Source organism: Stegodyphus dumicola, chromosome 9 (genome assembly GCF_044657685.1).
Source record: "Stegodyphus dumicola isolate Sdum_Otavi_A_Nest chromosome 9, ASM4465768v1".
Classification (NCBI taxonomy): domain Eukaryota; kingdom Metazoa; phylum Arthropoda; class Arachnida; order Araneae; family Eresidae; genus Stegodyphus; species Stegodyphus dumicola.
Window position 1 is genome coordinate 43,429,677 of NC_140776.1, and position 15,711 is coordinate 43,445,387.

Below are 15,711 nucleotides of genomic sequence, written 5' to 3' on the forward strand. Positions count from 1 at the left end.
GTCCATTAAACACGTAGGCAGAGGCCCCAAGGTAAAGAACTGAGTTTTACATTCAGTTATTTTCATAAAACATTGAGAATCTGCATTAAATTTTTTAATATTAAGTTGGCTTCTGGGACTTCGCCTCGTACCCTGCTGGGAAATGCTGCATCAGATGCTCTTGAGGACAAGACCATGTCTTTCTTGTTAATGGTTGAAATTTCAAAATTTGATTAGTTCCTTGGAGCTAAAAACAGAATTGTCTGCATTGGTCATTTAAGCTTGGGTTTACAACGCACAGTAGAATTCATGCCAGGTGTAAACATATATTTTTTGTATATTAGAAAAACATTTTGCATTTTCATCCTCTGAAATTTTCCAATTACATGCCTTGTATGCATTGCCCCACCTCCCTGTCATTCTTTGGAGAAAATCTGAATCTGCTCAACTAGAAGGCATTTCAGATATTGAATTTAATTTTAGGGGTTTTAGGGGTATTTTTAATGGTTGTTTCTTCAAAATGCATGAATAATATTTACATAGAAAATTGAACTTCAAAATGAGGTTTACACGAGGATGGTTCTATCTGTTGCTAAGACTTTAGAGGTTGTATTCCTCCATCGGGGAAATCGAGAGTGGTTCTATCTGTTGCTAAGACTTAAGAGGTTGTATTTACATCTGGGAAATCGGACCATTTGTTGCCGCTCTTCCGCGACAGCATCTGTTGATTCCATCTTGATGAAAATTTTGGTAAAACGAAGTTTAGAATTTTTTTTTTTTTTTTTGTCTATGAATTTTATGTCCAAACATCTGTGATATTTTTAAAAATCTAGCTTTTGTTGACTGGTGATATATTAAAACGAATAACAACAATACAATAAAACATTGGAAGCATGTACGAGATTGAGGATAGTAACAAACAAAAATCAACATTAGAATTTCACAATAATTCAGTTATAAAAGGTAATGCAGTGCAACATCAAAAAGAAAGATGTGTACAGGAGTACAACAACTTCGCATAAAGCTGTTGAATGTACAGGGGAGGGATATTTACAGGGGCATTATTATGTGATTAACATTAGCTGTGAACTGATATGTTTGTTTTGTTTTCGGTGCTGTTGTGCTGGTATACAGATGGATTGGGTAAGACTTAGCTGGTGATTGGGAAGAGAGAGGGTTTGGGATCATTGTACACTGAGCTCTTGACAAGCATTTAAGTTTGACTCATCAGAAGGTCAAAATTTTCCTTATCGTTTGTTAGAAAGACGCTAATTTTTCACCAGCTGCTCGAAAAAGTTATGATAAAGGTTATTTATTGATTTATTTATTATTATTATTTTTAGTTTTTCATTATCTACAATTTAAAAAAAAATTTTTTTATTTTATTTTTCATCTTTATTCTATATTTAGCTGATGTTATGGTTTATTTTAAAAGAAGGATTAGATATTTAATATTTAAAATTGAATTTTTAAATTTAAATGAATGTAAAATTTTGATAATATGGAAACAAAGAAGAACCATCCCGTGCGCAGAAGCATACACACAAAGCTGAGAAAGATGCTGACCTTCAGAAGCAGGCAGACGCAATGTCTCACTTCATAAAAAAGATGAAGACTACTTCGGATGTAAATGATGTTCACATTGAATCAGCATCAGAATCAATTACAAAAGAACAGACATCATCCAGCCAAAGAACATCAGCTATATTGGATGAAGTTATTGAAAGGACTGACGTAACGCCAAAGGAAGAGAATGATGATCCAAGCATGGAATTAAATGAATCGGAAGTTAAAGATTACCCAGATATTTCGATGGAAGAGACTGGCATAAATGAAAACTCCTTTCCTCATATTGATTTGATGAACCTCCAAAGTGGCCAACTCTTAGCGACAAAGTGAGAATGACTTTGTCTAAAATGGAGGCCTTTAAAAAAAAAAGGTTAATGTATCTGAAAAGTATTAATGGACTTAAATTTAGAGATACATATTACAACAGAAAAATGGAAAACGGAGAATTAGTTTCCCGTACATGGCTATTATATTTCTTAAGTAAAATTCTGATTTTTGCTTCTGTTGCAAGACATTTTCACCGAATGACAGTAGTAGCCTCGTAAAAAGCTATAATGATTGGATAAATGCATCTAAAGCCTTGCATAGGCACGAGACTATTAGAGCACATATGAAATATTTCTTGCTTGAGAAAATTTGAAAAATAAAACATTTGACTCCCAAACACAAGAGATGTATAAAATGAAACAAAAACATTGGTCAAGTGTATTTAAGAAGACTGAGATCACAAAATTTCTTGGCAGCCAGAATTTAGCCTTTCGAGGTTCATCTGATGAGCTGTACCAAAAATACAATGGAAATGTCTTAAAATTAATGGATCTGTTTGCTGTTTGCAAAGTTCGACCCAGTTATATAATTTTGCATAGAAAGACCTAAAGGTAGCAGCAGAAAAGTCGTTATCTAAACAAAGATAGTCAAAATGAAATGCTGCAAATTATTGGCAGTAGTATAAGAGAGAAAATCTTACTATCTCTTCGAAAAGCCAAGTATTAATTCAGAAGTCAAACAACAAAAATCAGCGTTATATTTTCAAAATTTTCATAGGACTACTTTCGATGGTTTTACTAGACCACCATCCTCAGCTGCAAAACCGCAAATGAACGAGATAGGATATAATGATTAGATAAGATAAAGCCTGGACAAGAATAAGCAAGTGGCACCATCTGTTGATGAACCAGAACTATAACATAATTTCTTTTAAGGCCGAAGGCAAAGATAGATTGGAATTCGGATCGTTAACTGGAACAGAAAGATTTTTTTGAATGTGAAATGCCTCTAGAAAATCCAGTTCTCCAATGGAAGATGTTTTTTGAATAATTTTGGCAGCAGAAAAATTGAAAGTGTGATTTTCGGACCAACATTGTTGAGCAACAGAAGAAGACTTCTGTGTTTCCTTTTTTTCTAACGTATGCCTCATGTTCCTTGACACGAAATTTAAGGCTCCCTTAGTTTGGCCAATGTAAATTAAACCACACTGGCAAGGAATCCTATAAATACCCCAGGAATTCATATTCGGAGTGGAGTCCTTGAGTATGGAACTTGAAATTTTATTGATAAGAGAATAAACGACCCGAAAGTTAAATTTCTGCAAAATATATGCAATTTTATAGCTAATTGATGGAAAGAAGGGAATGACAACAGAATTTTTATAATCTCCTAAAACAAGAGTGTGCCTTTTAGTGTGTTGAGATGAGAATTTTTAAACTGCTTCATTAATAATTTTGGGTGAAAAGCCCCTGTCAATAGCTATTGCTTTTAAATAATTTAGTTCTTCATCAAAGGATAGTTTGGGGAAGCAAACTTGAAGAGCACAGAAAACATAGGAATAAAATGAAGCTAACTTTTATTTAGTCGGATGACATGATTTAAAGTGTGGTGGATCTTATTTTAGGAGACTATAAAAATTCTGTTGTCATTCCCTTCTTTCCATCAATTAGCTATAAAGTTGCACATATTTTGCAGAAATTTAACTTTCAGGTCGTTTATTCTCCTATCAATAAAATTTCGAGTTCCATACTCTAGGACTCCATTCCGGATATGAATTCCTGGGGTATTTATAGGATTCCTTGCCAGTGTGGTTTAATTTACATTCGCCAAACTAAGAGAGCCTTAAAATTTCACGTCAAGGAACATGAGGCATATGTTAGAAAAAAGGAAACACAGAAGTCTTCTGCTGCCAAAATTATTTAAAAAAATCTTCCATTGGAGAACTGGATTTTCTAGAGGCATTTCACATTAAAAAAAAATCCTTCTGTTCTAGTTAACGATCCGAATTCCAATCCATCTTTGCCTTCGGCCTTTAAAGAAATTATGTTTTAGTTCTGGTTTCATCAACAGATGGCACCACTTGTTTATTCTTGTCCAGGCTTTCTTATCTAATCATTATATCCTATCTCATTCATTTGCGGTTTTGCAGCTGAGGATGGTGGTTCGGTAAAACCATCAAAACTAGTCCTGTGAAAAAAATTTGAAAATATAACGCTGATTTTTTTTGTTTGACTTCTGAAATAGTATTTGTTCGGCATGTTAGTGTGTCTTAAGCCAAGTATTATTATAAATTTTTAGATTGTACTCCCGATATTAGCAAAACTTAACAGATGACTGTCGTGATATGTTTTGTCTTCTGCAATGATGGAGTATCAGAAATCAAGGAGCACTTTTAGGCTTTATTAAAGTTGATGATTCTACAGGTAATGGCCTAAACAGTAGCGGAAATGTTGAAAATGTGGAACATTCTCTTTGATGATATGAGAGGCCAGGGATATGCCAACGGCACAAATATGAAAGGAAAGGAAAATGATCTTCAGCATAATATCTAAAAAATAAATCCTCCTGCATTTTATGTTCCTTGTGATGTTCATAGTTTAAATATAATGATTAACGATGTAGCAAAGGTAAATGCAGATATAGGGTTCTTTTTTTTTTTTTTTTTTTTTTTTTTTTTTTTGGTAATTCAAGAATTATACAATGATTGATTTTCAGTTCTTTTAAAAAGCATTTCCTGTTTAACCTTAAAACCCCTCTCAAACACTCGATGGGAAAGCAAAATTGAAGCCATTCGACCTTTAAGATATCAACTAAGAGGTAATCTATTATGCTCTTTTTGAAATACCGAAGGTGAATGCTTTTCAGAAGAAGTGCAACATAAAGCACAAAGTCTGTGTTCCGAAAGCAAATATTATAAATTGATTAGTTTCTTGATACTTTGGCATGATTTGCTTAACAGAATTAATCCTTCAGCAAAGAACTGCAAGAAAAAGGTCTGCATGTTACATTAGCCTTAAAGGCAATAAGTAACTTAAAAGCGTACATGAAGAATATAGAAGTGACATCAATTACAAAAGTACTCTTGAGAAAGCTAAAGAACTTAGTGAAGAAGTGGATTGAGAGCCGCAGTTTAAAACTGTTGAAGAAGTCCGACAAAGGAAAAAGAAATGTCACTTCGATTACGAACATGTTGACAAATTCCCTCAATCTCCAGAAGAGAAGTTTACGGCAAATGTCTTTTTTGGAATTCTGGATATTGCTTGGACATCTTTAAATGAAAGATTTGATGCAATGAAAAATCACTGTGATCATTTTAGTTTTCTGGGTAATTTATCAGAAATCAATAATGCAAATCTGAAAATAAAATACAGTAAATTAGAAAAGCTGTTAAGTGGGATGACAATAAAAATATTAACGCAGAACACCTTTATGACAAAACAGTAGCTTCAAAAGACATTTTTACAGCCAGTATGAATGACCCATTCGATACTAATTGTGTCAAACAATTTATGCTTCCCATACTTCAAGCTCATATTGAGAATACTACTTAGTATTTCTGTTAGTGTTGCTAGTAGCGAAACATCATTCTCCAAATTAAAATTGATCAAAACATATTTACTGTCAAACATATCGCAGGAAAGGCTTATAAATCTAATGCTGATTGCCATTGAAAATAAAATTTGTCAAGAAATAGATGTAAAAGAAATTATAGAAAAATTTGTAAATATGAAATGCAGAAAAATATATTATTCTCGATAAACTAAAAAAAAAATTCAACAAATGCTTCAAAACTTCCTTTTCCTATACAAAAATTTAAAAAGGGGGGGCCGGGACTTCAGCTATTTTGCATTCGGGCGCCAGATAACCTTGCGCCAGTGCTGCTGTTATGAATGCTTATCCATAACTGGCACTTTGCAAAAGTTTCATGGATAGGCTAGTACATAAATAAGTATCTTAATTACTTTAGATATTCTACTTTGCCTTGAATCATGGATTTTAGAACCATAAATTTAAAACAAAATAAATTGTGTGCTACTGCAGTGGCACATACCCAAGATAGTGTAAAGGGACATATGCTCCCACCCACAAAATTTGTTCTTGCTTCTCTTCATGCCTAAAATGTTTTCATTATGAAGAGAACAAATGATTCCATCTAAATCAATTTATGAAAAAAAGAGCAGACAAGTTTTTGCCTCTGGATCAGTGTTTGTAGACGAAGACATCCCTGTCTGTAGAACATGTTCCCTCTCTCTCCACCCAACAGTTTCCTAGGAAAGAATTACAGGAGAATTAATTCTTTTTTAGCAGATAGTGATCTATGAGCACCAAAATAGGTCTTCTGAAAGTGCAGACCTCAGCATATCACCCCTATGGAGCTGAATTGTCCACGAGCGATAGTCTCAGCTCTTGATTTTCATAAACAGATAGTAGTCAGGAAATCTGGTTCAATCTCTTTTCTTTTGCTCAAATTGTTTAGTTTTTAATTTTATATCTTTAAATTTGTTTGAATGTTTTTCTTAATTTTTCAATTCGACAATGAGCAAGATGAAACAGCAGTCGCTTTTAAGTTACTTTAATTTGAAAAAAAAAAAGAATATGATCACCCAAAAGAATTTTTTAAGCTATTGTATGCTCTCACTGATTTGCACTCTACCAGTCTGTTGTTGCACTCACTTCTGCTAACTTATTTCTTTGTGTCTTTTTATCTTTGTTATAAAGCATTGTTTTCTTCGCACTTATATACAATTCGACAGCAAAATTGCAAAAATTTTAAAACCAACATATCAGTATATGCTTAGAATTTTTGATGCAGGATTAAGTTTTGGCATACATTTTCCTATTTTTATTAGTCTTTTTTAAGTTTATCATATCAGTGCTTAGTTTTCTAAGATGGCTTACAAAAAAAAATATTTTCTCCCCTCCCCTTTTTATTATTAACTAGCAGCTTTGCTGCCAGCCATCGTCTGGCTTTTAAATGTACCAGAGAAATGGCTGAAGGAAACACCAAACATTAAATTTTAAAACTGCATAGAATTTTACTCTGCAGAACAACTTCATAAAAAAAAAACGTTATTACATATAACAAAATTACAATGAAATAAGCAATATCCCTTAATACAAATATTATCCTAATAAATAAATTAACCAACTTCCCTTTGCAAAATCTTAAGAACTCAAATGGTATAAAGGAGGTTAAGAACTTTGTTTCCTAAAAAAATTACTCAAAACTTTTCAATATCTTAACAGTGAAATGAGCAATAAATAACATAAAAGAATACAAAAAACAAAAAATTCTGAAAAGCGAAGTATAATTAACGATATTTTATCTTATATTTTCAAGAGAAAAAAATTACAATGAAATAAGCTATATCTCTTAATACAAATATTAATTATCCTAATAAAAAAATTAACCAACTTTCCGTTGAAGAAAAGAAATCATGCAAAACTTTACAATATCGTACAAACAGTGAAATAAGCAAAAAATAACATGAAAGAAACTCAAAAAACAAAAAATTCCGCGCAGAATTTTACTCTGCAGAACATCTTTATAAAAAAAAAATCAATAAAAATGTATTATATATATATATATATATGACAATGAAGTATGCCAATCTCTTAAAAACAGTGACATAAGAAATACAATGAAAAATTGTTGCCGAACCCATATTTCTATAAGAATGAAACTATTCAAAATCATGCAATTTCATCAAAAATCTATCAACAACAATAAGAAAGGAAAATTGTTGCCAAAATCACATTTTTAAAGATGTGAGAAGTGTACTCGGAAGCTTCATTTAAAAAATTTTTTTAAAAATACAAAATATCATTTTTCCAAAATTCTTTTTGTAAAAGCAGTCGCAAGGATGAAAGTTTAACGTGTCCAAAAATCAAAGAAAAATAAACATTACATTTTTAAAAATAAACTTTTTTAGAAAAAATCCTGTTTAAAGGTGTTAAGCTCCATTTATTAAATAAATTCGTATTTAATCAATTTATTGAAACACGAAATTTATTTTAAGTTCGTAAAATAGCTAAGTGCCTACGTTTCATGACGATGTGAAAATGGAGTGTGTAGAGTAAAATCTCACTTTCCTATAGCCCATTATATCTCAAAATGACGCAATTTCATCACAAAACATTAAATTTAAAAAATTTGAATTCGAATTTCAAAAAAATCGCGTCAATGTGCACTGGCTCTTGTCTAGATGCACCTATGTACCAAATTTCGTAGCCGTGGGTCTATTAGCTTACATGCAGGGCGAGCAAAAGACACACACAGACATACTCTTTCTTTTATTATATGTAGAGATGTTCTGTTAACTTTAAATATCATGTTGCCACATAAAATAATGCCACAGAAAATTCAATTCAACAGCAAAATCACAAAATGTTTAAATAGAGCATAATTTTAGAATTTCCGACACATAGTGTCGTATGCTGGAGATAAAAATGTTTTATTTCATACAATGTTGAAACTGCTCACTTTTAGATCCTTGAGTTTGTTAAAGTTTTACAAAATCTGAAATATTAAATTCAAAATTAGGGTTTCCAAGTGCACATTGCATTATTCAAAATTTGACTACAAAAAATTTGGACTATGTCATTCATCTACGACTATTCATTCAAAATTTGATGGCTCTAGGTACTGCATTTTCTCACAAAGGTGAGCAACATACATACATAGCAATTCTTCATTGTTTAATATCTTTAAAAATAATACAGGATGTTATTTGGTGGCGACAGTTTAAAAAATGATTCACCATGTGAACTGACTGTGAACTGTGACTAGGGAACTGATGCAAAATCCCATTTCGAGACTAATAGCCCCTTTTTGGATTAATAACATTAAAAATTTTAAGTTGTTTTAACTTGATATAACTTCACCCTTGCAAAAATTCCAAACACCAGTTTGAAGCAGAAAAGTGGACATTAAATGATAGTGAAGAAGTAGAATATCACCTGCCTGAATTGGAAATGGAAATACAAATACAGAGCTCAAGAAATCACTGTTCTTCAAAAATTATCCAAGTTGGTATAAAAACAACACCACAGTTTGAAAAATATAACATATCAAATTATGTCAATACTAAGCTTACTGACGAAGAAATATTTTTGAAAGGTTTTTGGATGCCAATAACCAGATATGTATTTCTAAGCTTTTTATTTGGTCATGAAAGAGTGAAGTGGAAATTTCGATATAATTTGTTAGAATCTCGTAACTTATTATACAACTGAAGATGTAATTTACTGTAAATATATAATTTTAGCCAAGGAATATGCAGGAAATCAAACAATCAACCATTGGGATAATTAATTTTTCAGCCTTTTCATTTCTGGCACAAATTAACAGAAAACTTCAAAATCTCTGAAAATCAAGAAAAATAATATCACACAGATTCTTCCTTATCTTCTGATAATTTAAGAAATATTTTTCAAAGGCATAAACACACTGTAATAAATATTATTGATACTGTTACTAATGCTCGACAGGTAAAAGAAAATATTTTTAAAAAATTAGCTCTGATATAAAAATAGTATTTTTCTTGGCAGAAATAGACTTCCTTTAAGAGATCATCATGATTATAGTCAAATTAACACAACAGAGAAAAGCAAGAAACACAACCATCATGATGGAAATTCCAAATTGATGCAGGAGATGAAATGTTGGGAAAGCATTTTAAATCATCTGCTAATGATACATCCTATATATTGCTTAAAATACAAAACAAAACTATATATACTTGCAATAAAATAATGTTAAATTTGATTTAAAAAGTAAATGTTTTTGTATAATAGTAGATAAAACCACAGGTATTTCTTTGATAGAGCAAGCTCTTTTTTTTTTTTTTTTTTTTTTTATGTATTGATATATTTTATGTATCATTATTGAAAAACACAAAATATGGCATATGAAATATATGACAACTTAATGACTTTGACACCAGATTTAATGATCATACTAGCATACTTAAATTACAGCTTTACAGAATATTCAGCATACTACAAATTGAGAGCCATGTGTGCCATACATGTTGCTTAATTGATTTATACTGACTGATTCAAAATTGAATTGAGATGTGATTTGATGCTGCATCTCCCACTTTGATAGATGAATAATCTTCTTATATTTAAACATATCTATTATTATTGCATGCTGTGGGTGTTTATCTGAAATTTATATATTTGCTATATTTTCTTACATATGATATCCATAAAAATCTCAGCATTCCACAATCTCTATCCTTTTAGCATCTACCTGCATTCAAATTATGATAAATGATATATAACTATATATATCCCCTGTTTGTCAAACTTGCACTGAAATGTGAGTGTAAAGAATGTTGCCATACATCCAAAGTGTGTAGTTATGACTAATTCACTTATGGGAAGAGAAGCTCTTTCTAGGTTCTGCTCCTATTTTTATGCAGCTAGATAATTTTATGTTATGTTTCCCTTTTGAAATGCATGCTGTCATAACTTTTCAGTATTTTAACAATAGTGGTAAGGTAGACAGTCAGTTATCTTAGCTTTGGGTCCAATTTTGAATCCTGGAAAAGGCATGGATATTTGTATCTGCTCTCTCCAGAGGTTGGAAGTAAGGCAAAGAGGTGTAGGAGACCATCAGTTTCATCTCTAGGAGTGTTTTCTGGAAGTGTTTCTGGGAAATTAGCAGAGTTTCTCCTTTCTCATGGGTGTAATTTAGTCACCTTGTGTAATGTACCTTGGGAAACATCTTGAAGAGTTACAAATGTTGAGTGTGAACAAAATAATTTTGCTTTCTGAATGTATGAATCATACCTGTAAGCATTATAAATACAAATAATTTATATGTATTACAGCATAATATTAGCTGATATAAAACATTTATATTGAATATTTGTATTGAGATTTTAATTACATGCATTTATTATAATAAAGATTTTTCTTTTCAGAGATCATTTCTGCGTGATGATACTTTTTTCTGGTCATGCTTTACGCACTTAGAGTTACGAGTAAGAGGAGATGGTCGGAATTATGCTATTAATTTAGGTCTAGGAATGTACTTTGATGTTACTTGGTTTGATATGTTCACATATACATTTCATACTCATGGTGGTCCATATTGGCAAGTCATACGGGTCAGTATCATATTAGCAAATTTTGTGAAATGCATATTAAATTTGGTTTACTCTACTCTAAATTATTTACCATATTAATACACTCCTTTTGGTACTTCTCCATTGAAGAAATAGAATAATGACTTATAACTGAAAAAAAAAAAAGGGCGGGTTTGGCATTTTCTGATTATTTGTATGCCCAGTGTCAACATTCAGTAGCGTTTGTAGTGTATTTTTGAAAATGCATGTCGCAGTAGCTATTCTACTACACACATTTAAGTTATATGGATTTGCTTGCATTATATTTAGCCATTATTTCATTTCCATCACTTGTAAAATTGTAAATATTGAGCGCATAGACTTTTTCCTTCATAAAATTTCTTATTTATTATAAAATCACATTTATTATTATTATTATTTATGAGTAAAACAATTTATGAGTAAAGATAGTTACACAAATATTTTTTGGCTGATTCACAAAGTTTTAGTGCATTAACGACTTTTCATGGGGTGCAAATAATCAGAAAGTACCAAATAACTTATTATGTGCATACACATTTTATGCAGTGTAACCTCGAGATAAGAGTTTAGTTTGTTCCAGCATTGAGCTCTTATAGTGAATTTCTCGTATGTAGAAAAAAAAACTTCCTCATTGAAAATAATGGAAATCCAGTTAATCCTTTCCCCACCCCCCCAAAAAAAAACATCAACATAAAAATAAATTTTTCTAATAAATAACACTGGTAAATAATATAACTGTAGTTTACCTTTATGAAGAGTCCTGACTGGCAATAGGAATGTGAGGAAGACGAACCAACCAGTTACTGTGGGGAAGAAGAGGCCCCCCTCTGTTTCAGGAAGGCTCTCTCTTCTTGAGAATTTTACCCCACTGGAAGCAGGCTGTGGGTCATAATTACTTAACTTTCTTTCAGTTGCAGGTTGCTTTACCAAAAACTTATCTAATAACACTTGCTTCTGTCTCCTTTTTAAGATGCCTCTAAAATGTGACACTACATTGTCATTATACAATTTCATGGTGCAACCACAAACTGCTTTATTAGGGTGACTTTCTTCAAAGAAAGTTTTCACTTCTTCCCACTTTTCCAACATTTTTTTAAATCTTACTAGAAGAGAGGGCCTCATCTCCTGATCCCTCCTCCCGTAGCGAAAGCTGTTCTGCTGCCTCTTGCTGCTCCTTATGAAGTTCTTTAAGTTTGTTCATTGTAAGTTCTCCACTATGCTCCACTAACTCATCCAGATCAGCACCATCCACATCCAGAAACATACTTTTCCCCAGAGATACAATTTCTTCGACTAGCTGCACTGTGTTGTCCACAGGTTGAGGATTGAAACCTAAGTCTGAGGAGGCCTAGTATTATTCTGAGGCCACTGTTTTTTTCCATGCTGAACTCCACTGAGACTTCTTTCTAAGCCATATCAATGAGGTTTAATCAATTTAGGATGTTGAAATGATTCTTCCAAAATTCTCTGAGGGTCAGGCTTCTATTTTTGGTCACTTTAAAATACCTTTGAAAAAAGTCTTCGTATACAGCTTCTTAGGGTTGGAAATAACTTCATTCATAGGCTGGAGAAGTGGAGTGATTTTGGGAGGAAGAAACTTGACTTTTATGAACTGGAATTCCTCCAGCAAATCATTTTCAAGCTCTGGAGGGTATACAGGAGCATTATCAAGGACGAGCAAATCCTTGATCAGCAACTTATTTTCGTGAAGGTCACTTCACTGAGGGACCAAAATCTTCATTCACCCACTCAATGAAAAATTGCTGCATTACCCAGGCTTTGCTGTTGACTCGCCACATCACATTCATTTGGTTTTTCTGCATATTGCTCTCTTGAAAACTCTTGGATTTTCTGAGTGGCAAATGAGCAATGGCTTGATTTTACAATCTCTGCTTCTAACAAGAGGGTAAGCCTATCTTTCATTGGCTTGTGCCCAGCAACGCTTTTGCATGATGTAGCTCCTCTTAGGCATTTTCTTCTAAAAAAGACCTGTTTCATCACAATTAAATACTTGCTGGGAAAGAAACCCTTCACTAGTTAAGACACAATAACATGCCGAATAAATACTAATTCAGAAGTCAAACAACAAAAATCAGCATTATATTTACAAAATTTTCACAGGACTAGTTTCAATGGTTTTACCGAACCACCATCTTCAGCTGCAAAACCGCAAATGCACAAGATAGGAAATAATGATTAGATAAGATAAGAAAGCCTGGACAAGAATAAGCAAGTGGCGCCATCTGTTGGTGAAACCAGAACTAAAACATAATTTCTTTAAAGGCCGAAGGCAAATTTGGATTGGAATTAGGATTGTTAACTAGAACAGAAAGATTTTTATGAATGTGAAATGCCTCTAGAAAATCCAGTTCTCCAATGGAAGATGTTTTTTGAATAATTTTGGCAGCAGAAAAACTGAAAGTGTGGTTTTCGGACCAACAATGTTGAGCAACAGAAGACTTCTGTGTTTCCTTTTTTCTAACATATGCCTCATGTTCCTTGACGCGAAATTTTAAGGTTCTTTTAGTTTGGCCAATGTAAATTAAACCACACTGGCAAGGAATCCTATAAATACCCCAGGAATTCATATCCGGAATGGGGTCCTTGAGTATGGAACTCGGAATTTTATTGATGGGAGAATAAACAACCCGAAAGTTAAATTTCTGCAAAATATGTGCAACTTTATAGCTAATTGATGGAAAGAAGGGAATGACAACAGAATTTTTATAATCTCCTAAAACAAGAGTGTGCCTTTTAGTGTGTTGAGATGAGAATTTTTTAACTGCTTGATTAATAATGTTGGGTGGAAAGCCCCTGTCAATAGCTATTGCTTTTAAATAATTTAATTCTTCATCAAGGGCTAGTTTGGAGGAGCAAACTTGAAGAGCACGGAAAACATAGGAATAAAATGAAGCTAACTTTTGTTTAGTCGGATGACATGATTTAAAGTGTGGTGGAAGGCAAACCGATGAAGGTTTACAGTAAACCGTAGTACTGAAGTTGGATGTATTACGTGCTTATTCTTATTGCGCCACTTGCTTATTCTTGTCCAGGCTTTCTTATCTTATCTAATCATTATTTCCTATCTTGTGCATTTGTGGTTTTGCAGCTGAAGATGGTGGTTCGGTAAAACCATCGAAACTTGTCCTGTGAAAATTTTGTAAATATAACGCTGATTTTTGTTGTTTGACTTCTGAATTAGTATTTATTCGGCGTGTTATTGTGTCTTAATTATAGAAGCCCCAAACAGGCTTATTTTTTGCTTTCTTTTTTGCACGTGTTGTGGCCGCCATTTTGTGATTGCATGAGTTTCGGTAAGTACTTTTTTGCAATTTTCGAGTTATGTTTATATTTTGTATATTTGGATATTGTGCTTTGCTTGTCTGTTTTCATGCATTTTGCTTACAAACGTTTTGTTTTCTATTAATTTCAGTGAGGGGTTTTTCTGCTGTTTTGTGTGTGCTTTATTATTGTTTAGTTAATTTAGTTTGATTTTCTGTATTGTTTATCATGCCTTCATCCGTTAATCGTTTCACTAAATTAGCCAAGATGATTCAGGAATTTTTGCCTGAAACAGCAAAAATTCCTGAATCATCTTGGCTTTTTACTTAAATGTAAATGTAAAAAATTGATCCCCAATTTTATTCAAATCAAATCTAATCAAAAACCTTCGAGTCGCGTTTCAAGAATTCTGTTGAATTGCAAGCTTGCCTTACTTCGGTCCGTCATAAGGGATACACGTCAACAATTGTCCAAAATTGAACGTGAACTCAATAAGCTTCATCTGGAACTCGCTAAATCATATTCAAAATTCACTGCCCTTGAACAAAAGTCTTGGTCTAGAACGGAGAATGCAGTTAACCGTCATAAAAACACCCTTGCAGTTAAATTCGAAAAACTTGTTTTACAATCTTCCAGTTCAAGTAGTTCAAAAAATCTTCCCATTGTAAACATCAAGCCAATAGTTAATATTTCTAATGTTAGTCTTTCAGAAGAACAAGAGAGAATTCTAAAATATAATTTTAACTTCTCACAAACCTGTAAACCCTCAATTCCAAAGATTTTGGCTCCTATCGAAAAAGCTTTCAAGTTCAGTAAAGTTTCAGATTCACAGAAAGAAATGATTAGGCATCTTATCGCTCATAATGTGAAATTCAATAATAAACCTTTGAAACCAAATCTAACTGCGAGAGAAAGAGCTACATTGCGTGAAATTCATTCTAACCCGGATATTATTATTTCAAAGGCCGACAAAGGTGGCCAGATAGTCATCATGGATAGGAACACTTACATCGATGGTGTCACTAAACTCTTAAACGAAGGACCATATAATCTGATCCCTAAAGATCCTTCACCTTCGGACTTGTCAAAAATAAAAACTGCGATCAAATCTTCGCAAATCATTTCAGGCAACTTAAAACATTCACTTATCCCCTCTGTTGCGAATTGTGCCAGATTATATGCTCTTCCCAAAATTCATAAAAGTGGTATTCCTTTCCGCCCTATTGTATCAAATTTAGGTACTGCCTCGTATCCATTAGCTAAATATTTAGTTTCTAGATTTTCAACTCTATTAGACAATAACATTTACACCATAAAAAATTCAATAGAGTTTGTAAAAAAAGTTAAAAACATTTCTCTTAGTAATTTACTCATGGTTTCTTTTGATGTAAAATCATTATTCACCAATGTCCCAGTGGAGGTTGCATTAAGATGTCTAGAAACCAGACTTCGCGAATTTCATTTCTCTTGCATCGAAATTGATGAGCTAATTTCT

General features: G+C 32.6%; 1 protein-coding gene across 2 annotated transcripts in view; it reads left to right on the forward strand.

The window, feature by feature from the left end:
• CIA30 (complex I intermediate-associated protein 30) overlaps nt 1-15,711 on the forward strand; it is a 39,490-nt gene that overhangs the window by 10,872 nt on the left and 12,907 nt on the right. For both annotated transcript variants that reach the window (XM_085823387.1, XM_035370269.2), the window contains exon 3: nt 10,749-10,934. In XM_085823387.1, the coding sequence (XP_085679513.1) occupies nt 10,749-10,934 (186 nt within the window). The remainder of the gene's footprint in view (nt 1-10,748; nt 10,935-15,711) is intronic.